At 43.8% G+C, this 27,256-nt stretch overlaps 1 protein-coding gene across 1 annotated transcript in view; it reads left to right on the top strand.

Moving 5' to 3' along the window:
- The window catches only part of Mccc1 (methylcrotonyl-CoA carboxylase subunit 1), a 41,158-nt gene that overhangs the window by 11,377 nt on the left and 2,525 nt on the right, over window positions 1–27,256 (top strand). The window contains exons 6-17 of the mRNA XM_051157065.1: window positions 200–347; window positions 430–551; window positions 1,776–1,887; window positions 3,031–3,112; window positions 10,306–10,433; window positions 12,732–12,915; window positions 13,572–13,681; window positions 14,944–15,160; window positions 16,616–16,702; window positions 19,980–20,029; window positions 24,754–24,891; window positions 26,074–26,181. Coding sequence (XP_051013022.1) covers window positions 200–347; window positions 430–551; window positions 1,776–1,887; window positions 3,031–3,112; window positions 10,306–10,433; window positions 12,732–12,915; window positions 13,572–13,681; window positions 14,944–15,160; window positions 16,616–16,702; window positions 19,980–20,029; window positions 24,754–24,891; window positions 26,074–26,181 — 1,486 coding nt within the window. The remainder of the gene's footprint in view (window positions 1–199; window positions 348–429; window positions 552–1,775; window positions 1,888–3,030; window positions 3,113–10,305; window positions 10,434–12,731; window positions 12,916–13,571; window positions 13,682–14,943; window positions 15,161–16,615; window positions 16,703–19,979; window positions 20,030–24,753; window positions 24,892–26,073; window positions 26,182–27,256) is intronic.

Raw genomic sequence — 27,256 nt, 5'->3', positions numbered from 1 at the left:
AAAAGATGGTGGGATTGGCTAGCACATGGAATAAAGGCAAGCATGAAACAAGCAATCTTAGTGTGTGTGTTAATAGCAGTTCCAGGCTGAAGTCCTTTCTTTATCTGTGGGATAGGTTTGGTTTTTGTTTTTGTTTTTCTAAGAGATATAATTTACGGATATCACAACCTTGGGTCATCCTGGTGTTTCTACTCTAAAGCACTTCCAAGTCCATCATGGCTGCTGCTGGAGTGCCTGTTGTGGAAGGTTACCATGGCGAGGACCAGTCCGATCAGTGCCTGAAAGAGCATGCTGGGAAAATCGGGTATCCTGTTATGATCAAAGCTGTCCGTGGCGGAGGAGGAAAAGTAAGGCTGTGGTTACATGCCCTTGCCATGTCTGGCTAGAGGTCTGTGTCTGTGTTGTGGTCTCACACTCTTTCTTTCTTAGGGCATGAGGATCATTAGATCAGACAAAGAATTCCAGGAGCAGTTAGAATCGGCCCGGAGGGAGGCAAGGAAGTCTTTCAGCGACGACGCCATGCTGGTCGAGAAGTTCGTGGACACACCAAGGTCGACCACCGGCTTGTTTTGGCTTTGTTGTGGGTTTTGTTGTTGTTTTGTTTTGTTTTGTTTTAAGCAGTGCATGTACATTCCATAAACTATAATGTTGTAACACTATACAAGTTCTTGTCTGTAGTCATGGGTTACATACATGTAGTCAAGTATGCTTGCTTCTAAATATTTTCCTCCATGTTAATAGAAAAACTCATGCATAAACACATAAGAAACAAAATCTGCCCAAAAGAGCGGTGGGTGGAATTATTTCTAACGCTATGATGTTATACAGTGTATACCATAGGCAATCTTTCCATACCGGTAAATAATAACTCTGTCCTAGCACTTTTGTTCAAGACAGAATGACCTGTGACATTAATGTCCCAGAGTACGTTTGCCACTGGTGAAACAGGATTTTCTTCCAGCATAGATGTGTTCTTCTAGAATCGCCTGTACTTACAGAGCTCTAGGCATTAGTTGAGGGACTCTGTAACTCCAGGTACAGAGAATCCATTAACCTCTTCTGGCTTCTGTAGGCCAGGTACCAGGCAAAACCCCGATATACACAAAACAGAAATAAGTATATCTTTTTTAAAAAAAGAATAGTATGACACAATAAATGAAATTTAATTGCAGTTTGATAGTTTTTTTAAAAATCAGTTCAAAACAGATCAATAATTAGGAGAGCACGCAGCATATGCTTCCTGCTAGTGGGAAGAAAGACAGAAATGAGGGAGGTTCTAAATGTTTCCTTCTGTGATACCTTTCAAAAGAAAACAGACAGTCATCCAGATCAGTGTCCTCTTACGAGAGAGCTTAGGAACACTTGCTGGATATCCCAGTGAGTATGCGTCAATACAGGAAACTGTGATTATTAGAGACAGGGCTCCACTGCATCGTGTAGCCCTGGCCACCATGGTGACCTGGAACACTCTATGCAGAGTGCTTGAACTCATGATGATCCTCATGCCTTTGCCTCCCGGGACCAGCAAGCACTACCATAGCCAACTTCATCAAGTGAGTATTGGTGTTTCTGTCCTGTAGTTTCTAGTGAAAATACTTGAATATGATACTCACCAGTATGTTTTTATAAGCTGCTGAGTAATTCCCTACTGGAATAGACTTCCAGAGAACTCATGGTAGTGCTTACAAATCTGATCAGAAGTATTGTTTACCTAAGAGACTGGAGTAGGAAACCATCTCTAAAGTGTATTTTATTTTATTTTCCTTTTGAAATAGGCATGTGGAAGTCCAGGTGTTTGGTGATCACCATGGCAACGCAGTGTACTTGTTTGAGAGAGACTGTAGTGTGCAGAGGCGACATCAGAAGATCATTGAGGAGGCCCCAGCGGTAAGGAAGCCGAAAGGACATTCCTGAGGTTTTCTTCAACATAAACCTTGCTCATTTGCATTTTTCACATCTGATCCGTAAAGCTAACATCTTCCATCCCCAGCATCTGAATAGTAACATAATGATAAGACTGATGCAGAGCTGAGCATTGGTGGGGGTGGGGGGTGGGGGAGAGAGGTGGGGGGAGAGGTTCTGGGGCCAGATACAGGTAAGCCATGTTCCTTTTGGACATAGTCCAGAAAGGTCTGCCTTGGTGCAAGTATCTGACTAAGAGCTACAACCGGACAGGGAGACGGCTAGTACACACAGTGTAAACTGTAAGTAACTAGAGTTACTTACATGGCTGCGAGGAAACTTTCTGGCTAGTTTTCTGCATAGAGAAGACTCTTAACCACAGTTTCAGCATCCTGCCTGATAGTTACGTCGTGGAGGAAACATAGTCACTGTTTGCAGCTTTCCCATCCCTTAGTTGATTCAGGTTGCCAGGAGGGTCCAAGCCAGGGCTACCTACTTGGGGAGGTTATGTTCCTTTGGGGCTTACAGCTGCCATTGGTGAGGTATGTGTTGTCTCTATTTCTGAAGCATCAGGGGTCTGTGGTTTCTAACCAAAACAGATAATGTTGTTGTTGTTGGACATATTTGATATTTGAAGTCGATGTGAACAACTTCAGTAAATTGTAATTTTTAAGCAGTGATTTTTTTGTTTAATGTCTATGTGTAGAGTATTGTAAACAGTTCCTGTAGAAGCAGGATGCATCGGCTGCCCTTGGGTTCCCTTACAGGTTGAGCTGCCTGATACGGGTGCTGGGAATCAAACTCTAACCCTCCCCGAGTGCAGTGCGCACTCTGCTGACTCATCTCTCCAGCTCAGAACCTGCCCTCTTTTATGTACTTTGGTCGGTTGCTATGAAAATACAAGGGATAAAGATATGTAATTATACTGAGTAATGTCTGTAGTTCATTGCCATTACTATAGCAGAAGCTTTCAATCTTGGTACACTGACAAACTGGTATGTTATCTTTTTAATGCAGTTATTTAGTATGCACTATTGTCTGATGTCCATTTTAATTGCTTTTCATTCTGGTGGAAACGTATAGTGAGACCAAGTACTAATGGAAATTATCTTCAATGTCATCTCGTAGCCTGGTATTAATCCTGAAGTAAGGAGAAGGTTGGGCGAGGCCGCGGTCAGAGCTGCACAGGCTGTCAAGTATGTGGGAGCAGGTATGTTAAAACTTCCTTGTAAAAGCTGTATTTGTTTCAGGGAGGTAAGAGGGAGGTAAGCCAGGCTCCCTAGATGACTTTACCATAGCTACAGTAAGAGATGGACTTTCACGACACCAGCACTTGCCAAAGCAGTGCTTAGCCTGATATGCGGAAGTTCGGTACTCCCTATTCTCTTTCAGGATAAGATGAATCGACTGTTTTTCCTCTTTTAAAATGATTAACCTTTATTTTTGGAGCATACTTTTTGTTTTTGTTTGTTTACAGAGCTAAGAATTGAAGTGAGGGCCTCACATTATGCTAGGCAAGAGCTTTGCCATGGAGGTACACCCAGCAGCCTGTAAGTGCAGTTTGCAGATCACAGCAAAGCTCAACAGAAGGCCAGGCCTGTACTCAAACATCGCCTGCCCAACCCGAGCCCCTGGCTGTGTTAGCATCCCTGGCCCAGATCGCACCTTGTGTGGGCCTGCACTGTTCACACCCTACCCTAGTTCGTGTCATCCAATCTAGCCCATAGTTAGGGCTAGCCCTTAGTGTTCACACATGTGTAATGATATGCACCTACTCTTGCATTAACAGTGTCATACAGAATAGTTTCATGGCATAAGTATCTTCTCCGCTCTTCCTGTGTGCTTCTTCCTCGGCATCACATACTGGCAGCCACTGATCTTTATAACTGTCTTTGTTTACCTTTGCAAGATTTTCTATACTTGAAATCATACAATGTGAAGTCTTTTCAGACCAGACCCTTTCCCCTTGACCCTACATATTTAAGTTTCCTCTATCTACAGTTTGGTATTCATTTCTTGTTTGTTTGTTTTGTTGTTGTTGTTGTTTTTCGAGACAGGGTCTCTCTGTGTAGCCTTGGCTGTCCTGGACTCGCTTTGTAGATCAGGCTGGCCTTGAGCTCACAGCGATCTGCCAGCCTTTGCCTCCCAAGTGCTGGGACTAAAGGCGTGCGCCACCACCGCCCGGCCCTGATATTCATTTCTTATTGTTCTAATTAATACTCCATGTCTGGATAACTTCTATTGATAGTCTTCGTTCCTTCCAACTTTTGGCAATTACAGATAAAGTTATAAACATATACACAGAAGTTTGTGTGGACATAAATTTTCTTTGATTTCTATAAATACAATAGATTATAATTGTTACATCACATGGTACCATATATTTATTTTGAAAGAAACTGCCAAACTGGTTTTTTTTTGTTTGTTTGTTTTTTTTGTTTTGGTTGTTGTTTTGTTTTTGCTTGCTTGCTTGTACTTGCTTTGAGAAAGAATCTCATGACGTAGCTCAGGCTTAAGGTGGTCTTGATCTCTCTTGCTCAGCCTCTCTGATGCTGAAATTACAAGTGAGCACCACTGTGCCTGGTTCCATTATAGCTTTTTTGTTTTTAATTATTTATTTATTTTAGATACTTGGGTATTTTGTCTACATGTATGTCTATGTACCACATGTATTCCTGGTGCCCAGAGGGTATCAGATCCCCTAGGACTGGAATTACAGATAGTTGTGAGTGATGTGAGTACTGGGTCTTCTGGAAAAACAGCCAGTACTCTGTGTGTGTGTGTGTGTGTGTGTGTATCTGCCTCTCTCTGTGTCTCTGTCTCTCTCTGTGTCTCTGTCTCTCTTTGTGTCTCTGTCTCTCTCTTAATTGTTCTTTCATGGTCCCTAATGTGTTTTTTAATTTTCCCAGCTACTCATGTGAATTTGGTGATAATTTTAGGATCAATCATTTGAGTCTTTTAGGTGCTCCATCCTCTTCAGCACCTTGAAATCCTCAACTAGGATGGTATTAACTTTGGAGGAGCCCTGTGGCTTTGCTCGCTCTTATCTGTTGTTTCTGTGTTGAGATTTTCGTATCTGGTAAAGTAGAACTTTTTTCCATGTTTACTTGGAGATAGTCCTTGCCTGACAATGTGTCCAGATTGTTTTGTGTAGTGTTGCCTTTAATTACAAGAGGCAGGTGGATTACTGTGAGTTCGAGGCCAGCCTAGTCTACAAAGTTAGTCCAGGACAGCCAAGGCTACACAGAGAGACCCTGTCTCAAGAAAACAAAAAACAAAACAAGCAAACAAACAAAAAACCAAAACAAACAAAAAAAATGACTTCTTACTGTCATATGGATTCTTTTGGTATTGGCTAGTAGAGTTTGATACAGTGTATTTTGTGATGTCGCCCCAGCCATGTGCTTTCTCTGTAGATCCACCAAGAGTGGAAATACTGTGGAGGCTGAGGTGGATATCCATCCTTCCTTGGTGTGCTGCTGTTGGGTGAGTGGCTAGGACTAGGGCCTCAGCCTTCCCCACTTGTGCTCACTGTGGCTCAGCCATCAGCCAGAGGCTTGGGGTATGATCAGTCCCTCATTAAGTTAAAGAAGTATTGCCAAGCATGATGGGTGGCTGACACGGTTGTCAACTTGGCATGATCTAGAATCACCAAAGACTAGCCAATGGCCCGTGAAGGCATCTAGGGTAGGTTAGTTGAGACTAAGTTAGTCAAGGTCCCACCTCAGTGCACCAGCATCCATTACTCTCTTGATAGTCTTGCCCTCATATCTTATTACCACGGCAGACTATCCCCCTGAACTCTGACCCCAAATAAATCTTCTTTCCTTACATTGCTTTGATTGTCACAGCAGCAAGGAAAGGAGCAAATGCATGAGGATTCAGGGAGGAGCGTATCGTGCTTGGATTGAGGCACAGTTTCTTAAATCTGGGCTGGAGAAGCTCTGTGCTGTAACACCCATTCGGCATGACTAAGGCACCAGGCACTAGCTCTATCACCACCGAGAAAGAATACAGCAGCAGTGACGCAACAACATATTAGCAACCAGGTAGGGAAATGCTGCAACAACTAATTAAGAGCTTTTTCTAGCATAATACAAATAATAGAAGAGGAGAGAGGCACAGAGATAATATGAAAGGAACTAAAGGAATATCAGTTAAGAAAGATAGGAATAATCAAACAAACATATTAAAAAGGGAGTGAGTGAAAATGTAGGGGAAAAGTTTGTTTTTGAGACAGGGTCTCAGTACGTAGGCCAGGCTGGCTTGGAAGTTCATATGTAGACCAGGCTAACCCCCCAACTCACAGAGCTCTACCTGCCTCCGCCTCCCACGTGCTGGGATTAAAGGTGTACAAGGCTAGAAAATAAAAATTTTAGAGGTGCTAAATGAAAACAGAGAGAAAAAGAAGAGAAAAAAATTTAAATATAAAAATGGGGCTGCAGAGGTGTGTTGGCCTTGGCCGGATCCTTAGCAATCTTAGCCTCCCAGAGATGAGGCTGGAGAAGGCAAGGCAAGCAATTTCAAAAGGGAGATCAGGAGAAAAGACCTAATTAAAAGATGTTAGAGGGGACATCTCATGTTAAAAAGAGAAAAAAGTAAGCAGAATTTAGGCCTGTGCAGACTGCATCCTGTCTGTGGCTCGAGGTTGCTGTCGGCATAAAAGAAGCACTAGAGTTTTTGTCACCTGGAAGACGGTCATCTTCCTGAAAGGTTTTCCTCTTCTGCAGTGGTGGCTTTGGCATTTCCCAGGAATAGCAGTGCGTGCGTGCGGGGATGGAGGCCTCCTGAGCCGGAGTTTCAATGGGGACAGGGCTATGACAGTAACTGATGAGAAAATCCAGAACTGGATTTCACCAGTTACAGAGTTGGGTTCTTTAACAGTGATACAAAATTATAGCTCCAGCAAAGGATTTTTTAAAAAATGTGAGTATGTATATTATATATAAGCCTGTATTTGTTTATATTTAATGTAATTTATATATTACAATAAATGCTATAAAGTAGGTACCCATGGGCACCTTCTTTGGTGGTGTGGTGGTTTCAGTGAGACTGTCCCCCGTTGGCTCAGATGTCCCATTACTAAGTCCCCAGTCCTCAGTTATTGGTACTGTTTGGCTAGGTGTAGGCTGCATGGCCTTGCTGGAGGAAGTACGTCAGAGAAGGCAGACTCCCAGGTTTCAAAGCGTCAGGCCATCCAAGTGTTCTGTTTTGCACTTGTGGTTCCAGATGTGAGCAGCCTTCAGCCTCCTGCTCCAGATGCCACCCTTGCCACCTGACACCCTGCAAAAGTGTAAGCTCAGATAAGATCTTTTCTCTGTCAGTCGCTTTGGTTGTAGTGTTCTCTCATAGCAACCGAAAAGTCATCAGTACAGAGCGGGGGCAGGGCATGCCATGGGTCAGTCGCCCACACCTGATGGGGATTCAGGGCTGGGCTGGATTTCACCAGAGCTCTAGCCTCTCTCTGGTATTTCAAAATGTATCTCCCAAATTTTATCATGCAACCATGTGCCCTCTTTCCCAACCTTCATTCCTTTACAGTCCTGGACCTTAGCAGGACTCTTAACAGTTTTGCTTCAGAATCCCCTACTCTCAAGCTAGCTCTGAAGGCCAATGCCCAGTGCATGTGCGTAACCTTTGCTGTGAGTTCTTGATACAAAAAAAACCACGTTAGAACCTCTGACTCACAAACCAGTAAGCTCAGACAAGATTGTCTCAAGACAGCCCTAGAGACGCTGCACCACAGAACTGCCCTGTCGTGTGAGAAGCAGCATTCTAGGTCTTACGTGTCTGCAGACTGCCCTTCTTCCCAGGGCTGCGGCCTGTGCTAACTTTGCTTTCTTGGTCTGTCCTTCAATTTTCACATTTACGCTACCCTCAGATGCACTGTGGCTTGTTTGCCTAAAGCTCTTTTCTCGTCCTTGGCTCTCCAAAGCATCTGGGGTTGGCCACTAAATTAATCACTATCCTGAAGTCACATATTCAAGAATATCTGCTTCCTGGTTGTTTTGATTCTATCCCCTAAGGTGGCTGATTATATATTTCTTTCTTTCTTTCTTTCTTTTTTTTTTTTTTTTTTTTTTTTTTTTTTTTTGGTTTTTCGAGACAGGGTTTCTCTGTGTAGCCTTAACTGTCCTGGACTCCTTTTGTAGACCAGGCTGGCCTCGAACTCACAGCGATCCACCTGCCTCTGCCTCCCGAGTGCTGGGATTAAAGGCGTGCGCCACCACGCCTAGGTATATTTGTAATCTCACTTCTGTTTCTCACTGTTAAGGAGTCATCTGTAGCCCAGAATACAATCGTTCTAGGTGATCTAGCTCAATCTAGGTGACTAGGCGTTGAAAGTCTGAGAATATATTCCACTGTTATAATCCATAGGTAGCAGTCTATCTAGTGGATTGATGGTGCAGCTGAAACATACCCTTGCTAATTATGTGCCTAATCTGCCTAATCTGATACAACATTATGTTTGTTCAATTACTGTGATGAGTTCACCTGTTTCTCCTTGCTCTCAGTTCTTGCCGCGTGTATTTTGATACTGCTAGGTATTTTTGCAGAATTGGCCCTTTCCCATCTTATAGTATTATCTTTATGCTGTTGCTCACCCATGACAACACCCCTTGCTCGGGAATGTGATCTGTCTGAAATAGCTACTCCTACTGCTTGCTGTTTGTAGGAAGTATCTTTTTTCTGCACTCTTACTTTAAATCCGTTAATTTTTTTTTTTTAATTAAAGATGAGTTTCTTGCAGACAATATACAGTTGGGTCCTTTTTAAACTCTCTTACGCAGTTTCTGTTTCTTATTTGGTATGGACCTATTGAAACTTAAAGCTATGGCTGCTATAGTTCAAACAATGTCCACCATGATTGCAGCTGTTTTCCATTCGTTCCTTTCATTCTTCATTCTTATTTTTGTCCTTTACTCATTTTCTTCCTCTCGTGTTTCCCCCCTGCCCAGCTCTGTGACTTTCAAGGTTTTTAGTTTTATATGGTTCCCCCTTTTCCTCTCAACATAATCAGTTAGTAGCCCAAGGTTCGCAGTGTGCATTCAAATTAATCCTGGTCCACTTTCAAGTGACAGTGAGATGCACTTGTCATTCAAGCCTGACCATCAGAGGTGAAGCCCCAGAATCCACATCTGACCTCCACTGTGCACCATGTCCTGTATGTATCTCCACTTGTAGACACACACAATAAATAAATAAATAAATAAATAAATATTTTTTTAAACTAAAATTCATATCATATGTCAGATACACAGGTACTTTATAATAATAATTAGGTATCACTAATATCTCCTCCTGTCCCTTCTGTTATTATTGTCATGCCCTTTATTTCTACATAGCATATATACAGAGACAGACCTAATCATATTAACTGTTTCTGTTTATTTTAAACTGTTAAATCAACCAGCAATTAAATCAAATTAATTAAGAGTTCATTCTGCGCTCACCTGTTCATTTTCTGCTGCTCTTCCTTTGTATAGGCACACATTTCATGCCAGGCTGGTGCAATGATTATAGTCATTTGACAAAATCAGCTCACCTGTACTTCAAATAATTAAAGTATTGTGTAAAATTAAGTCTAATAAAACTAGAGGCCATTTGCCTACACCAGGGTCTGGGATTCTCCCCACCCCACCCCCGGCACTATTAGAAAAGTATTGCCCCCTCTTACCAGACCACCAATAGGCCTGGTGTCAGCTTGGCTTAGATGCTGAACAGCTCAAGTCTTTTAGTGTGTTCCTAGCCAAAGGACTTTTCTTATTGGGGTGGGGAGCAATGCTGAATTCCTCAAAAGGATTTCAAGAGGGAATTTATGGAGGCCACGGTGATCAGGGGAAGGAAATTATATCTTTGTCCAGAGTCCCCAGGAGGTGCAGCACCATGGCATGAGGCTTCTGTGGAAGGTAGACTGGGACAGTAGTTCACAAATCAGTGCAGCAGACACCCGCTGCTGCATAATTTGGGTTTAGCATTTGCTCAAGATTCCAAAGATATTTTCCATTGCTACAATTCATACAGTTTTCTTTTCTAAACTGAGACTCATTTGCTGCGAGAAATATGGCGTCTCTTCATGAAATGCAAATTATATACCATATATGAAGTCCTCAGCAGTAAAACTCAATGGGCTGCATCATAGAATGTATTTTTAAACAAAATTTTAAAATCACATTTTAATTTTTCTATGTGCATGGGTGTTTTGCCTGCATGTGTGCCAATGTGCCATTCCTGTGATGGCCAGAAGAGGGCATCAGAGGTCTGTTAGTCATCATGTAGGTGCTGGGGCCTGAACCAGCTCTTCCTAGCTGTTGACCTCTTCTCAGCTCCCATCATAGAAAAAATTTGATTTGCCGCTGGTTATAAGCCACCAACGTGTGACCGCTCTGTTTTGTCTTCTAGGAACTGTAGAATTCATTATGGACTCAGAGCACAATTTTTATTTCATGGAGATGAACACACGGCTACAAGTGGAGCATCCTGTCACTGAGATGATCACTGGAACTGACCTGGTGGAGTGGCAGTTCAGGGTGAGAGGACGCCTTCCTAGTAAACATCAGTCGTGGGCTGTGGATGGAGCTCAGTGTTAGAGAGCTTGCCTACGTGAGTGGTACCCAGAGTCAGCCCCCAGCACTACCAGAAACAAGATCAGGGTTGAGAATCCATTACATCCTGGATACCTTTTATGCTGCTCCTGGTGTGACTCACTTCTGTGGTTGTGCTGAGGACAGGAAAATGGAAGATTAAAATAACAAAATAAAAGAACAATGACAAACGCATCTGAGGCTGCCACATTACTGGCACTTTAGGAACACAGATGCCAGTTACCGCCACCTTCCCCTTGGCCCCAGGATGCAGGCAGGTGAGCTGTATCACTGATCTTGTCCTCATCTCATTGCTGCCGTGGACCAGGCTGGCCTCGAACTCACAGCGAGCCGCCTGCCTCTGCCTCCCGGGTGCTGGGATTAAAGGGGTGCCACACCACGTCCTGGCTGCTCAAAGACATCTTTAAAATGGGGTTCTGTGCTTCAAAGAGCTGAGCTCAGGCTACAGTACAGGTGGCAGTTCAGGGGTGCCAGGGAAACAAACCTCAAGGCTTTCCAATACTTAGTGTCTCTCTGAGAATGAGAATGGCACAGAATTCCTAACCTGCAACTGCAGTTAGGACTGGTCTCCTCTCTTGGACTTGGATGGAAGCCAGTCTCGGGGGGTGGGTAAAGGGGGTGGTGTGGGGGGGGGGGTGAGATGCCAGTAAAGATAAGCCAGTTTGAAAATGGTCTGTGCAATAAAAAATAAGCTTGTGCCCTAGAACATGGGATGGATGGCCAACACTTTTTTTTCTTTTGCATAAGAAGACAATAAGAATTCTGTTAGTTTATCAAAAAGTTTCATTTTGAAGCATAGGAATGAAAAGGACACCAGGGGACACTTTCACGGTGCTAGTGTAGCCACACTCTGACTGCAAACGCTTGAGAAATGTCCCTCCCTGCTCAGGGTGAATGCAGAGAGAAACTGAGCCCAGTCAGTATGGGCACAGAGGCTGTTGCTGTTAATTTATCAGTAGGGCCTAATAGTTGATTATTATCAGGCCTAAAATTATTATTATTCTAATATAACCCACTAGCAATCAATCAAGATGAGACACCTATTATATTTTAAAATAGCCTTAGTTAACCTGGGGCAGGGAAAATATTAATCCTGTAAACTACTTTCCATAGTGAAGCAGGTATCCCAAACCTGCCCCAATCCCATGGCGTCTAGTTCTAATAATTTCTATCAAGACACCTCCCATCCATAATCCCATATACTTGCTAATGCTCTTTATCTGCGCCGAATCCTCCATCCATGTCGGCCATGTGCTTCTCCTCCACCTAACCCATGATGGCATGACCTCCTTCTCCTCCTCTCTTTCTCCCTCCCAAGATTCTCCCTGTCCAAGCCCAGGACCCTTAGTCTCATTTGCCCTGCCCAGGTGATGGCCTTTTATTAATTAGCATTAAAATACATCAGACCAAGCCCCAACAAGAGACAAACACACTGAATTTAGTTATTTCTACTCTGGTTTTGTTCTATGGTTCCTGATCTTCCTTTTCAGTTTATAGTCATATTAAATTATCTATAGTCTTTCCTCCTGTGTCTAGATTGCTTTTTTGTCTCCTCCTCCTCCTCCTTCCTCATCTTAGGGGAGAAAGTGAAAGAGAAGGAGGAAGTGGCCACAAATTCTTCATTAGCTTTTTCCAAGTCATATCAATTGAAGAGTGAAATATTGAATTGGCATATAAGAGCCAAAATGACAAGTATTTAGTAACAATGAATGATCATGGCTTATGATCTGGGGTCACACAAACATCTGGTTCTCCTTTCTGCCTTACTGTCACTCACTTGGTGGTAAAAAATAAGAGTATAGATAGGCTGGTCACAGCCCCCTTTTGTGGATGTCAATGTAATTTTCAACACAAAGTGAGCATATAAAGATGATTGGGGAACTGAGTATTGTATTGTAAATGAAAATAGTATCTTACCAGTAAGAAAGTTTGGCTTTCATGGTAGTAAACACCAATTTTTCGAAATGAGCCATCAAATAGTCTTTCTGGACTTAAAACTCTCTACCCCTGATAATTAATAGATTGTCCCCAAGCTGACCCTGCTTTTTGGTCTGTGTCAGCTTTACCTACACTCAAGGGGATGGACAGTCACTATTTTTATGTGACTGCTTTACAGAATCCAGATGTCCATTTTCCACAGGGCATAAGCAAGACTGTCGACCTGTAGGTCTGTTAGCAGCTCTTAGCATGCATTTTTCACGACAAGCACTATTTTGTTACCAGATTGCAGCCGGAGAGAAGATTCCTTTGAGCCAGGAGGAAATCCCTCTGCAGGGCCATGCCTTCGAGGCTAGAATCTATGCAGAAGATCCCGACAATAACTTCATGCCAGGGGCTGGACCACTGGTCCATCTCTCTACCCCTCAGGCAGACACGTCTACAAGGATTGAAACTGGAGTCCGGCAAGGTAACATGAAACAAGGTCAAAGCTATTGCTCTGACTAAATTCTTCACTGGTTTCTTTTCTCTAAGATGAGGCCAGGCTGGACTTAAACTCCAGGGCTCGAGTGAGTCTCCTGCTGTCACCTGCCAGTGAGCTAGAACCATGGCTCTCACCACCATGCCCGGTTTTAACTGCATTATCACTGTGCATGTTCTTGTTTTACAGTTTGTGTTTTCAGTCACTTTGTGAGGCTGGGTGGGTCAGTGTGTATGTGCACGGTGTGCTTGTGTAGACCCCACAGGAATGGTTTCTCTCCTATTTGGTGGGCCCAAGGAATTGAGGCTTGGAAGCTCCGAGTGGAACTAAGGTTACTACTATGAGAGGGTAGGACTTGGCCTTGACATCCAAAGAGAGAAAAGGAAAGAAGACAGGATGGAGAAAGCCAGCCTGTGTGTCCCTGAATCGCTCGGTAAAGCCCGGGTCTCTCAATCCTTGTTAGATCTTGAACAAGTTTTCTAATCACTCGGAGCCTTGTTTTCCTTGAAAATGAGCTGTGCTAAGTGCACCTGCCATGCAGGAGTCGGTGAGGGGTGAGCGTGGATGACAGGGACGAATGTCTTGGGCGGCCCTGTTTCAGCTCGCAGAGTCCTGGCGTTAAAGCCCTTGTTTCCCCACTCCAGGAGATGAGGTCTCCGTGCATTACGACCCCATGATAGCAAAGCTCGTTGTGTGGGCCTCGGATCGCCAGTCAGCCCTGTCGAAACTGAGGTACAGCCTCCATCAGTACAACGTGAGTGAGCTGTGGCCAGAGGCCTGCTGTGAGCCCCTCGTGCCTACATTCCTGTTTGTCAGACATGAAACAGGTCTTCACAGAGCAAGTCCCCCAAGCATCAGCAAATGCAGGCTTTGAGCACTTCTTTCTTTCAGTTGGAAAACAAAGGACTGCAGAAATACAACCATTTCAGTGCATTTCAGTGAAATCTAGTCTTCTATAAATAAAGCCAACTCTTGGAGTGAGTCTAATCAGTTTTCTTCAACAACAGCAACAAAAAAAAAAAAAAAAAATAACAATCTTCATTTTCATGCATTTGACAGAATTTATTTTTCTGTATCATATTAATTTTCTTGGTGCAAAAGTCCCAACCACAAAAAAAAAAAAAAAAAAAAAAAAAAAAAGTCCCAACCACCTTAATTTCACTTCACAGAAGGATTTATAAGAAGACTTTAAATTATTGTGATATTAATTCGTGTAAAATCTATGATTTCTATGGCTCTCAACACCATCGTTCAGTGCACCAGCACAGAGAGGGGCCGTTGTCCCCCTTAGGGGAGGTTCCCCGGGGTCCATGTCCAGTTGTTCCCTTTAGAGCAGGATACTTTGATGCTCTCCCGTCACCTTAGCCAGCCTCAGTCTCTTTCAGGGCCTGTTGAAGGCAGGCGCTGTATCTGTTTTGTCTCTCACTGTCCCCAGAGCCTGTGTCAGAGCCTGTGTCAGAGCCTGCCGCCAAAACTGCTCAGAAATGAAATAATGAATGGACAAGTGAGAGAATGAATGCATGAACCCAAGCCACAGTTACCTTTATCTTTAACCTTTTTTTTAAAAAGGGGGAAGTGAATTAGGGATAGTATTATTCTCTTTTTAATTTTTATATCCATGAATAAACTGGAGTTTAGAGTTGGAAGGAAGTTCCTTCAGGCACTTTACTCTTGCGCCCTCTCCAGTATCACAATCCCGCCTGCATTTGCAGTCATTTTATTTTGTGGAATGTTCTAACAAACAATCATTGGTCTCCTGCAAATAGATTTCATGTCTTTTTTTTTTTTTTTTTTAACATTCATCATTTTCCTAACGTGAGCCAGTTACACCCCGCTGCTGTACCGCCTCCTACATCCGGTTTCTCTTCTTAAGCTTCATTTTGAAGTGTAAGTTCAGATATGCAGTGATAAGTCCAGTGACAGGGAGTGTGACCTTCTGGCACGGGACACCGGAGTCGGTCATTGAGCAGTCACTGTCCCGTATCAGCAGGACCCTGGGTTTGCTTCCTTTCCTAGGTTGTCGGCCTGCGCACCAACGTGGACTTCCTGCTCCGCCTCGCTGGCCACCCGGAGTTTGAAGCTGGGAATGTGCACACCGACTTCATCCCTCAACACCACAAGGCACTGCTGCCCACTGACAGCGTCCTAGACAACGAGTCTGTGTGCCAGGCAGCTTTGGGGCTCATCCTCAAAGAGAGAGATGTGACCAGCGCTTTCAGGCTGCACACACAAGGTACAGAATGCTCCTCACTTCCCTTGCTGGGCTGTCCGAACCAGCGAGAACCATACTTCTCTTTCTGTGAGTCATCCTTGCCTTAGCACTCCCAGTGGCCGATCCTATCTCCTGCAGATGGTTTTGTGTGGACGAGAACTCTCCATATGTCATAAGTGCTTAAGCACACATGCGTATATCACAAGCGCACACTTTTATAAACATAAGCGCATATATCATAGGTGCGCACGCAGGCGCTATTGACCTCATTCAATGTAGCTCAGCTAATGCCCTAACATAGAGCTGTGTCTCTTTCTAAGCAAATGCTATTCCTTCTGTATGCTGTCCTAGCTTTGTGCACCCACCACTCCTCATGGCCGGCTTCCCTGTTCCCACTGTATCGACAGCAGTGCCCTTGGTCTCCCAGAATCTCCTTCTTTTTTTCCGTCCTGTGATTAAATTTTTGTCTGCAGAGGTTTAGACCCTGCAGAGATGTCAGAGGGTGCACTGTGGAAGGACCTGTTGTGGTTGTCACATGTATGCTGCTCTTCAAGCATGCTCTGGGTGGTTGCCCAACCTCCTTTACTTCATAGGATGGCTTACAGCTTCCGTCAGCCCTGCATTGAAAGCTCTCTTTAACTAATACAAGATATTTCAAACTTGCCCCACAGTATTTACTCAGGATAATGCTGAACATTGGAGTAAAAATAATTTTTATATCTATTTATATTTTATTACTAGAATTATTATATTTTTTGTTTTGGTTTATTTTATGTGTATGGGTGTTCTGTCTGCATCTGGGTCTGTGCTTTATATGCATGCAGTGCCCGTGGAGGCCAGAAGAGGGCATCAGATACCCTGGGACTGGACCTATGGATGGTTGTAAGCCTCCATCTACCTGGGAATTGAACCTGGCCCTTTGGAACAGCGGCTACTGCTGTTGTCTACTATGCCGTCCTTTTAGCCTCCTGTGGGATTCTGTTGTCAGCATCTTTGACTTTTAGATTTGTTCAAGATCATTCTACTGAAAGCTTAAAGGATACAACTGTGTTTGTATGTTTGTGTGCTCTCTTCTCACTTTGTTCCTTTACTCTGTAAATGTATAAATACCACAGTTACAGGCTTCACGCTAGATAGCTCCAGTTTAGTTATACCACAGCCTGCGGGCTGAATCCGGCAGAGCGTGTGCACCTCAGCACATAGAGCTGGGCCAGTGACACAGAGACGCAGTGGACAGTAGAGACCAGGGCACCATGGGGACCTCTGGGCCACCAGAGGACAAGAGCTGACTTACAGATACTCAGACTCTTCCAGAGAAGCTTCCAGATATAAGCGAGAATATCCACCTTAAAGCTAAAGCAGCAATTGCAGGGGACACACACTGAGGACCGTGGTTTATGCTCACGTTTGTAGCATATACATTTCTGGAGGGCTTGATACTTGTAATTTTTTTGTTGTGTTCTAAATTTTTTCTAGATCAATTCTCTCCGTTTTCATTCAGCAGCGGGAGGAGACTAAATATCTCCTACACCAGAAACATGACTCTGCGGAGCGGGGAAAATGGTGAGTGACGGTTCATTACGAGAGACATGCAGAGTGTAGGATCATACACACTAAACCGAAACACTTCCAGCCTGGCCATGCCCAGGGAGCTATGAGTTTTCAAATGGCCAAGGTGGAGTTGATGGGCTCAGGGTCACAGGGTTCATGGGCCACATTTTCTCCCCACTTCTGAAAATAGGCTATAAGATGTAGCTAGCAAAGAACTGAAATTAAATATGGCAAAGAATTAGCCAGTGGCCAGGGTATAGTTTTCGGCAAGGTCTCTCCTCGGTTGTTTGTACTTTTTATTGCTTGCCATTCTCCTGCTCAGAGACTATTGCTTTTAGGTAAGAAAATGGTGTTCAGAACTGTCAGGCAGAGGGTCGGCCGCTGTTCAGTCAGGCTTTGAGATCCGGGTGAAGTGGGTCGCTGAAGAGCTGCCATCTAGTGTTCATCGCGTGAGTGTGTTTATATTCACAACAGCTTTCTAAGGGGAACGAGGGGGTCACTGCTCATGTGCAGATGCTGAAGCACAGAAAGAAGGGTGACCTAATGAAGGCCACTCAGCATAGAGCATTCTGGATCCCCACGCCTTTTGATACTGGCTCCATGCTTGCTCTAAGACTTCCGGCTAGGTGGTTCTGGTTTTGGCTTTGGTTTTCAACTGTACCAGTTTGAGAAGGTTCAACGTAAAGTTAGAAGATGGCTAAGGAGTCATGACCAGGCAGAATACAGAGGGTCAGAGTGCTGTGGGAGCTACTGACTGTTCCTTCTGACAGAGGACAGTCTGCATGAGAAGCCAGTGTAGGCGAAGTGTTCTGGGGACGACGGTGTGAGGTATCCTTGAGCTATGGTAGCTTCCTGACAGCAGGTCTGTCACCCCCTTCTCTGGGGAAAGCAGGAGCTCCTTGTCTCTAGAGACCATAGATCCCACGTAGCAAATACATCCTTCGCAAGCTGATTGCACTGTGACTGTTACATCGTCGTTAGCCTAGACGACATTACTAGATTTACACTGGGTGGTCTCCAAGGAAGTTTGCAGATCCCACCTCCACTCCATCGCATAGTGGTCACTCCTTGCATCTTGGGCTGGAGCATGTATTGCTGTCATCATGCAAAGCAACCTCCAAAGTCTGAGAATGTCTTGTTAGCAACTCTGCTAACTCTGCTGAATGCATGTATCAGAGTCAGGGAAACTGCAGTGGCCTTTGCAGCCTAAACAGAAAAGCCACACGTTCTGTAGTCATTCCGATGAACCAACTGTGCTGTTTGGCGTGGGTCTTCATTAAGCCACTGAGTACTATTTTGAATTGTACTGAATTAAGAAGTTTCCATTTAAAAACAAATAAGCCAACATGACTGGTGTTCACTATACATTTTTTAAAGGTCTATTCTACAAAGGTAATTGATTCTGAATGCAAATATTCAGGGAGTCTTTGAAAACTGCGCAAGAGCAGAGATGAGGAGAGCATCCCAGGCTGGAAGCCCCACGGCATTTATGAGTTTTCTTTATAAAAATGACCAAATGTTCCAGTGCTATGTTTATAACTTGAATATTTTATATTATTTTGTTACTGGTAGCTTTGTTTCAGAGAACCCTGTATTGGCCCTCAATAATAATAATAGCTGAAATTTATTGAATGTTTTCAGATATGATGTTGAACATTTTCCAGAGGTAATCTCATTTGCACTTTTCAGAGAAGGCCAATAAAATCCATGCTATTATTAGTACCACCTTTACTGTGAACAGCTAACCCTTCTTAGCCAGGAACAAAGCTGAGATATTAGTAATTTTCCAAAGGTCATACAAAAATAATTCAAGCCCGGGTTCCACACTGTGCTCCAACTGATGCATGCTTACATAACACTACACTGCTGAATGCCCATGCCTTATTAAATGTGTAGCGAGCTGTTTGAGATTCTTTGGTGGGAAACAAAAATATCTGGGGGAAGGAATAACAGTTTCACTCTGAAATTATAATCAAATCTTTGCTATAATTCTATTTGCATTATTGGCACTTAAACACTTTCACTATTTTATAATTGAAAAAATATGATCTGGTATAATTGAAGGCATTTTCTCCTAAAAAATTTAAAGCAAATTTATAATACATACGGTGGAGAATTTTACCCACCCAGTGTCAAACTTTTTTAAACAGCTATGCTAATACATTTTGAGAAGAATTAAATCAATTTTTGTGCCTGTTTGTGTGTGTGTGTGTGTGTGTGTGTGTGTGTGTGTGTGTGTGTGTGTGTGTGTGTGTGTACACACATGCTGTGGGCCCTTATTACCAGGAAAGTAGTTTGACTGTGAACTGCAAGGGTTGAAATGGGAAGGAGGGAGGACCCAGAAGATGTCTTCAGCGCATGAGGAAAGGAAGGAAGAGACTCATAAGACAGGTTTTGGAAGGAAAGAGCTTGGCAGCTGGGTGCTGCCCACTGGATGTAGAAAGCATAGGGCCAGGGTAAAGGCTGCAGACTGGATAGCAGGAAAATAGCCATGCCAGCGTGGCGCTTGTGAGGCAGAAGGGGACAATACCGGGCCTGAAATGTTCATCCCAAGGTGTCAGCATCATGCAGCGCATAACTAATCAGGGATCCGGAGAAGTTCAAGATTAAACACGTTCAAGTCAGAAGCACCCAGATGATGCCGAGACTTCGGGAGTTCAAATGGCGTTAACTTGCATTACTCTGGTCACAAAAGTGTCTGTTGCTGGGGCTTGAACCCAGGGCCTTGGAGACACTACATGAAAACATCTATACAAAACTTCTGATTTTCAACTTGGAGAATAGTCTTCACCCAATTCCATATTCGTGTACAGTAGGAATAATTTCTTCTATTCTTATGATCTATTAGTTTTTAGGCATGTTCACATTTACTTAGTTATCACATTCCCACACCCATGTAATGGCTGGCCAGCGGAGGCACACAGGAAAAATGACAGCCAAGAACACAGAGGTAACCGGATGGCAGACCTGGGTCTCAAGTCAGACTTTCTCTTTGCTGTTTGATTGTATTTTCTGCACTATCAACTGTAGCTTTTGTGTGCAGGTGAAAAGATGTGAAATATTAAAAGTCCATTTTCAAAAGAGAAAGGTTTGCCAATCTAGCTACTGAACCTAGTCAGGGACTTTGGCAAGAAAAGCATTGTATCCTTGGGAGTTAAGATGTTGCCTTTTCTTTGACTAGCTGACTAACTTCAAGTTGAGAGGCACAACTTTGCCATCTCCTTTGTTACATAATGTTTTCTCTCTCTTTCTCTTTTTTTCTTCTTTAATTTTTCCTTTGTCCATAAAGATGTGGTCATAGCTGTGACGTACAACCATGACGGGTCATATGACATGCAGGTAAGCCTTGTTGGTTCTGCTCTGTAGCTCAGAGCCAAATCCTGTCTCCCTCACACTGTGTAGGGTCAATTTTCCTTCTCAGGTTTCCCTTGAGCCTTTGCCTATTGTAACTGTAATGAGAATGCCATGTGCTTTTTTATTTCAGAACAGTTTGAGGGAATCGCCCCTGTATTGTTTCTGACTTGTTTACTCAGTTTGGCTGTGATTACTTTAAAGCATAAAAACTTAGCTAAAAGAATAGCCTTGAATGAAACAGGCAATAAGCCTCTCTGGTATGTGCGCACATTCACCAAAACAGCAGCCCTTGAATTTTCAGGCTTAGGAACCCTATAAAAGTTATTGAGAGGTAAGAAGTGCAAAGAGCTAGTAGAAAAATTTGGAAAATTAGGTATATAGCTTAGTGGCACAATTACATTCACATTGTTGTGTCACCAGCACCAGCACTGTTCAACAGAGCTGTTTAAAAATAAGAACAACAACAAAAAAAGAACAAAAATTTTACTTCTTTCTCTATTTTTCCCGTTATAAATACAATGTATTGTGAACACATTCTCTCTTCCGTTGCCCTCTTATCCTTCCCCTGGCCCCCAACGCACACTTTTTCCCCCCAACTAGTCCTCTCCAACTCTCATGACTTTGTTTTCGTCCATGGAGCTAGTTAGGATTGCTTCTGTACCCATGGGGAGGGAGCCATTTGCTGGAGCATTAGCAACTCACTGCTGGTTACACCACTTAAGAAAACAGTACCCCTTCTCCAGCAACCATTGGCTTCCAAGGCCCCTCCTCCTTCCCTTCCCCCTTCCCCTCCTCCCTATTCCTCCACGCCCTCCCCCCCCCCCACTTCAGGCAGGAGGCCTTATGGGCCCCACTGCATCCATAATAGAATATTGCAGAGCCCAGTTTCCAGCACGCCTTGTGTAGGTACGTATAGTTCCTGTGTGTCCATGGTTGCAAACCTCTCTGTCTGGGTGTTCAGTGTTTTTATAGTTAATCTCCTCATTCTCTGGCTTTTGTTTTTTGGGTATTGTTGTTGTTGTTGTTGTTGTTGTTGTTGTTGTTGTTGTTGTTGTTCTTCTTCTTCTTCTTCTTCTTCTTCTTATTGTTGTTATTATTATTATTATTATTATTATTATTATTATTATTATTATTATTATTATTATTATTTTCACTCCTCTTCCACGGTGCTGGGCTCTGGAGAGGGCGCTATAGATGCCCATCTGTGTGTGAGCAGTCAGTAACCCCTTGTTCTCAGCACACTGGCCACACGTAAGTTTCTATGTCAGCCGTTAGCCTTGCAAAAAGGAGCACTTCTGCCAAAGGTTTAGAGTAGCGCGGATCCACTGGCATACACACAAATATGTAGAAGGCAGTTAGTGTGACAACGTAGGGTATTTTTTTGTCATCTTTTGAAACTAAAATTCTGTCACCTGTTAAGCAGCTACAGTAGTGGTTCTCGGCCTGGGAAATCAGAGGACTCCTAAGACCACCCGAAAGCACAGATACTTACATTACAATTTGTAACAGTAGCAAAAATACTGTTAAGAAGTAGCAACCAAACATGGTGGCGCACACATTTATTTCCTCCTAGCACTCAGGGAGGCAGAAGTAGGTGGGTCACTGTGAGTTCCAGGCCAGCGTGGTCTACAAAGTGAGTTCAGGACAGCCAAGGTGACACAGAGAAACGCTGTCTTGAAAAACAGAAAGAAAAAAAAAATGTAGCAATGAAAATAATTCTATGGCGACGGGTGGGGGGGGGGGGGGTCTCCACAACAGGAGGAACAGTGTTAAAAGGTCGCAGGGTTAGGAAGGCTGAGAGCCACTGAGCTAGAGTCTCGCCCTCTCTGTTCCTGAGAACCACTGTTGTGTTTCCTCCATCCATGAGCTCCCTACTGTAGGTACCTGATATAAATGGAATAATTGAATATTTGTCCCTTGTGCCTGGCACGTTTCACTTAGTACAATGTCTTCAGGTAGCACATCTTCCTTTTGGAGGGAGATAATTTTCATCAGCTGTCTTTCTTTATCCATCCAGAGATGGATGCAAAGGCGTCGTTTGTAACTGTTGGCTATTGTAGAAATGCTCTAGCCATGGCTGTGTGCAGATAGTTCTTCAAAGTGCTTTTGACTTTCTGTGTGTATATCTAAAAGTAGAATTGCTGCATCATGCAATAATTCTGTTTTTCGTGTTTGAGGAACTACCATAGTTTCCTGTAGCAGCTGCAGCATTTTGCATTCTCACCAAGAGTGCACAGGGGTTTGTCTGCATCCTGGCTGTAGGTACTTGTGATGCCCCTCCCCTGTTTCTTGTTGTTTAATAGCAGACATCTTAAATGGGTACAAAGTGGTAAGGTGTTGATGCTTTGATTTATGAAATTTATTACTGTTGACTTAAGGGTGATGGCTTTCTTTTTCTTTTGGTGTGTCTTCTTGGGGAATTTTTCTCTCTGTTACATTTGCCTATCTATATTTTAATCCAACCACTTGTTTCTGTTGAGTTCTGGGAACACTAGAGAAAACAAAAATCTAAGCTCACACAAATACCCATTAGAGTAGTCATCTTTAAGGGTAACATTCTCAGAGGGCCAGTGGCTTCTACAGAATTCTGCTCCATACTCATCAGGGGGAAAATGTTTAAAGAGCCAGATAGCATCTCAGTCCTATGTAAAAACAGTTTGGTTTTATAGTCTTTCTAAATGGCTGTTGGAAAACCCAAGGGATCTAAGTCATTGTCTTAGCGTATGCTAAGTCCTTAATTGAAAGAAGTCTATTGGCAAGGGAATGCTAAGAAGGTCCTTATTATTTATTCATTTGGGGGAGGGGGACATGCATGTGTCATAAAGCCCGAGTGGACGTCAGAGGACCATTCATGGGACTTGGTTCTGTTTCCACCATATGGGTCCTGGGAATCAAAGGTGAAACTCAGGTCACGAGGCTTGGTGGCAGGCACCATTCACTGGGCCAGCTTGCCTGGCTCTTTAAAAAGGTGTTGAAATGTAGTGACTCAGTTACACGTTCAGTAAACTAATATATCATTTTTAATATGAACCGAAAGATTTCAAATTTTACAGAATGGATTATCAGCAATATCCAGTGCTTTCAGACACAACGGTTTTCTCTCAGCTTCAGAAGAGCCATGGGAAGTCTGCCCACTTTAGATAAGTGTGCTGTGCTTCATCTTGGTGCCTCTAGTGTGGGGACCCTTCCTTGTTCTGCACTGACTAGTAAATTGGCAATTTGTCCTGGTTGGCTCATGACAACAAATGTGCTTTTGAGAATTTTTAGACAAAACTTTTTTTTTTTTTTTTCAAGACAGGGTTGTTCTGTGTAGCCCTGTCTGTCCTGGAACTTGCCTGGTAGACCAGGCTGGCCTTGTTGAATTCACAGCCTCTGCCTCCCAAGTGTTGAGATTAAAGGCATGAGCCACCACCACCTGGCTAGACCAAACTTTTATACCCTAAGATTTCACAGATATTCAAACAGTTGTTTTGGTATCTTCCAAAGTAGAGTAAATGTCATGCTTAACTTTTGGGAGATGAAAATCAATATACAAATACTACCATGTAACCTATTTAAATTCAGCCCAAACAGCATGTTTACAAAGAACAGACACAGACTTTTTAAATAGTATGTTGGGAATTGAAAAGAAAAACAAAGCTTTAAATAAGATTTTCTGTGTGTGAGGGAAAGTTTTTCTTGTATGTATATTGGAGAAAATACTTTTTTTTTTTCTGTAGTGTTTCAAGACAGGGTTTCTCTGTGTAGCCTTGGATGTCCTGGACTCACTTTATAGACCAGGCTGGCCTCGAATTCACAGCACTCTGCCTGCCTCTGCCTCCTAGTGCTGGGATTAAAGGCGTGCGCTACCATGCCCGGCTCTAGAAAACACTCTTTAAAACAGAAAACCATGTCCTTTTTCCAATTCCCTTGAGACTTATGTTGTCCTCTGGCCCAGCCTCTGAGAGCAGGGCAAGTGTGGTCAGTCCCCAGCTCCTTGGTCTCTACAAATCATAACCACAGACGTGGGTCAGACCTGTGTCTTGGTGAGATGGAAGACGTGCTCTCTAATTCTGGTGTCTTAGCTTTGCTCTGCTTCATAGCTGACCCTGGCACAGGAAAGCTGCATTTAGCTTAAGAACTCAAAAATGAGTGCCGGCATGGAATATAGCCGGCTGAACTGAATACATTTGCTTGGTTTCTGTTTATTTATTTATTTGTGTTGAATGTGTGTGTATGTGTAAAGGGTGGGTATGCGCCACTGAAGGACGTTGCATGAGGAGGACGGAAGGGGCCATCAGATCCTCTGGAGCCGGAGCTGACGGCGATTAGGAGCTATTAGTCATGGGTACAGGAACCCAAACACAGGTCCTGCCAGAGCAACACACGCCCATCGCTGCTGAGCCATCTCTCCAGCCCTTTGATTTGTACATTTATTTGATTTTTTTTACTGCTGCTCTTCCCATTCTCAAGTGAACTGTCATCTGTGGCATTATACTGATATGGATAACATATTAGGGGTTTTTTTATCCTTTTAATTATCTTACTGTTATTTGTATCTAAATTGTTCTGATTAGGAATCTTGTGGGGAGGAGGAGTTCTGCCTGGTTCCTTAAAAAAAAATGCACTTGAAAGTGCTAATGATAAAGATGTTCTGATCTTATTATCTCTACACGGTCATTCATTTTAAAGACTTTCTCCTCCTCCCCCGCCCACAACCCCCTCCACAGATTGAAAATAAAACCTTCCGAGTCCTTGGCGATCTTTCCAGCGAGGGAGGCTGTACCTACCTGAAGTCCTCTGTTGATGGAGTAACCAGGAAATCTAAGTTTGTCATCCTGGACAACACTATCTACCTGTTTTCCACGGTGATGTCTCCCATTCTTGTCTTGTTTTGATGAGGTCTCAGTCTATAGCCCAAGCTGGGCTAGAACTCGTGGCCATGCCCCTGCCTTAGTTTCCCAAGTGCTAGGATTGGGTATAGGCTGCCATGTCTTGGTTTGATGATATCGCTCTTGGGGTTGGGATGGAATTGCCTGACCAGAAGCATTTCACTGAAAAGCCTCACCGCCCCGCCTCCTGCAGCCACTGACGTCACGCCTCCCTGTTTCCCTCACCATATTTTTTTTTTTTTTTTGCCACATACCTACTACCTCTAGTTCTGTTTATCTGTTTTGTTCCCTCTGACTCTCATTGTTAGACATGATAATTTTCTTCTTTGCATTCAGAAATGAAGCTTACACTCTCTGTGTCAGAGGCTTTGCTCTCAGTGCTGGTGTCCTCTCATACTTTACCCAGGCTTGGAACCCTGGGGCTAGGGGAGGAGGTGAACACTGGGAAAGCAGTCCAGACTGGGGACTCCTGGCACGCGTGGCTTTGCTTAGGTTTAAAACCTGATGACCAGTGAGTCCTCAGTCAAAGGAGAGTAGGCTGTCCATCAGAAAGATGGGACCCTGTGAAGGCCACAGTGTTAGTGGTGAAATAGCTTTAGTGACTGAACTGGGCTGCTCCTTTCTGTGGCCACCAACACTATATGCGTGCCAGGCTGGGAGGCAGGGCATGGAAAGGCAGAGAGCTCTGAAAGGTAAGGTTGTCCTGGACCAAACCCTAGCCAGGCCACTCAGCAGCTGTGTGACCTTGTACAGTTAAGACTCCCCAGGCTTTGAGTCTGCCATTTATAACCTTGACTTGTAAGCATACCAACCTTATCCAATTGTGACAGTCAATGGCATAGTGTGTATATAAGTGTAAAGTTCTCATTGTAGATTGTATTCTCCATGCTGCTAAAAATCCATCTAGAAAGGGACCGTCAAGTCACCCACAGTCCTGTCCTTTGCTTCTTCATCCCTGGTGAGGCATCTACACCTTTACCTCTGTGTCATGGGAGATGAGGCTGAGAAAGGCTTGGCAAACTGTTAAGATCATAAGGTTTACTAGAACCCGGGCATCGATGACAACGGACAGTTAGTGATAACTTGAAAACTACCAGTGCCTCAGGTGGAGCAGTGAAGCAGACGAGATCTTGACTCTGTGTTCACTGTTTGGTGTAGGAAGGCAGCATTGAAATCGGCATTCCCGTACCGAAGTTCTTGGCTCCGGTGGGCCCAGAAGGAACTCAGGGAGGTACCGTCGCGCCTATGACCGGAACCATTGAAAAGGTAATCGGGGACAGCTGTGAAATGACGCCAGCAGTGGCTCTGGGACATCTTTGTGGAGTCTTGTGCATCCTATTTTTTTTTTTTTTTTTTTGTATAGCCTTTCCCCTCCTAACTTTTACTCATTGGAAAGCACTCCAAGAAAACAATAAGATTATAGGTATAGTGGCTCAATTGTCAATGTAAATAGCTACTTAAATATTTTTGATAAAGATTACTTGATTTGAGGTGTGCGTGCGTGCGTGCGTGCGTGCGTGCGTGCGTGCGTGCACATCTGAATTCCAACCCAGAGCTTTAGACATACATAAAAACTCCACATCTGAACTCCACCCGAAAACTTCTGAGGGAGTTGTTTGTTTTTGTTTTGTTTTGCTTTTGCTATGTGTGAGGTGTTTTGCCTGCATGTACGTCTCCGTGCCACGTGTGCAGTGCCCACGGAGGCCAGAACCCCCCTGGGATTGGGGTTAGAGATGCTGAGCTTCCACATGGATGCGGGGAAGCAAACTGAGTCCTCTGGAAGCGCGGCCAGTGCTCTTACCCCTGAGCCACCTCTGCAGCCCTGAGACTGCTAGTTTGAAGGGAAGAGTTTACATCGCAGTCCAGTGTGTCCTGCCTGGTGCCTAGAGCCTGTGATCTCGGCAACTTGGCACACTGAACCCAGGAGGGTCACCTGAGTTTGAATTCCTCCCTTGGCTTCTCAGGTACACACCACCACACCCAGTCAGGATGTATTTTTAAGAATGAACATAGAACGCTCACCAACCATCATGTAAAAATTCAGCATTTTAATGTGAAATTTGACGACAAACAATTTTGTCATGAAATAGTAGCCTAATTACATATGCATTAAAATTAATTTAGAAGGCTGATACTGGGGAGACCCATATGGCTCAGGGTGGGGTGCGGGTAGGAGAGGAAGTTGTTTGTTTTTGTGGGTTTGAGACAGAGTTTCAGTATGTAGCCCAGGCTGACCTCAGACTTAGAACACTTGTTTTGGCCTGCCCTCCAAGGGCTAACATTACATGCACATACCTCCACACCCAGCCAACCACGTGCTCTGATGTCGTCTCCGGGCACA

The sequence above is a fragment of the Acomys russatus genome, chromosome 15 (genome assembly GCF_903995435.1).
Source record: "Acomys russatus chromosome 15, mAcoRus1.1, whole genome shotgun sequence".
Classification (NCBI taxonomy): domain Eukaryota; kingdom Metazoa; phylum Chordata; class Mammalia; order Rodentia; family Muridae; genus Acomys; species Acomys russatus.
The sequence above is the reverse complement of the archived record's forward strand: the minus strand, read 5'-3'. Positions and strand labels throughout refer to the sequence as shown.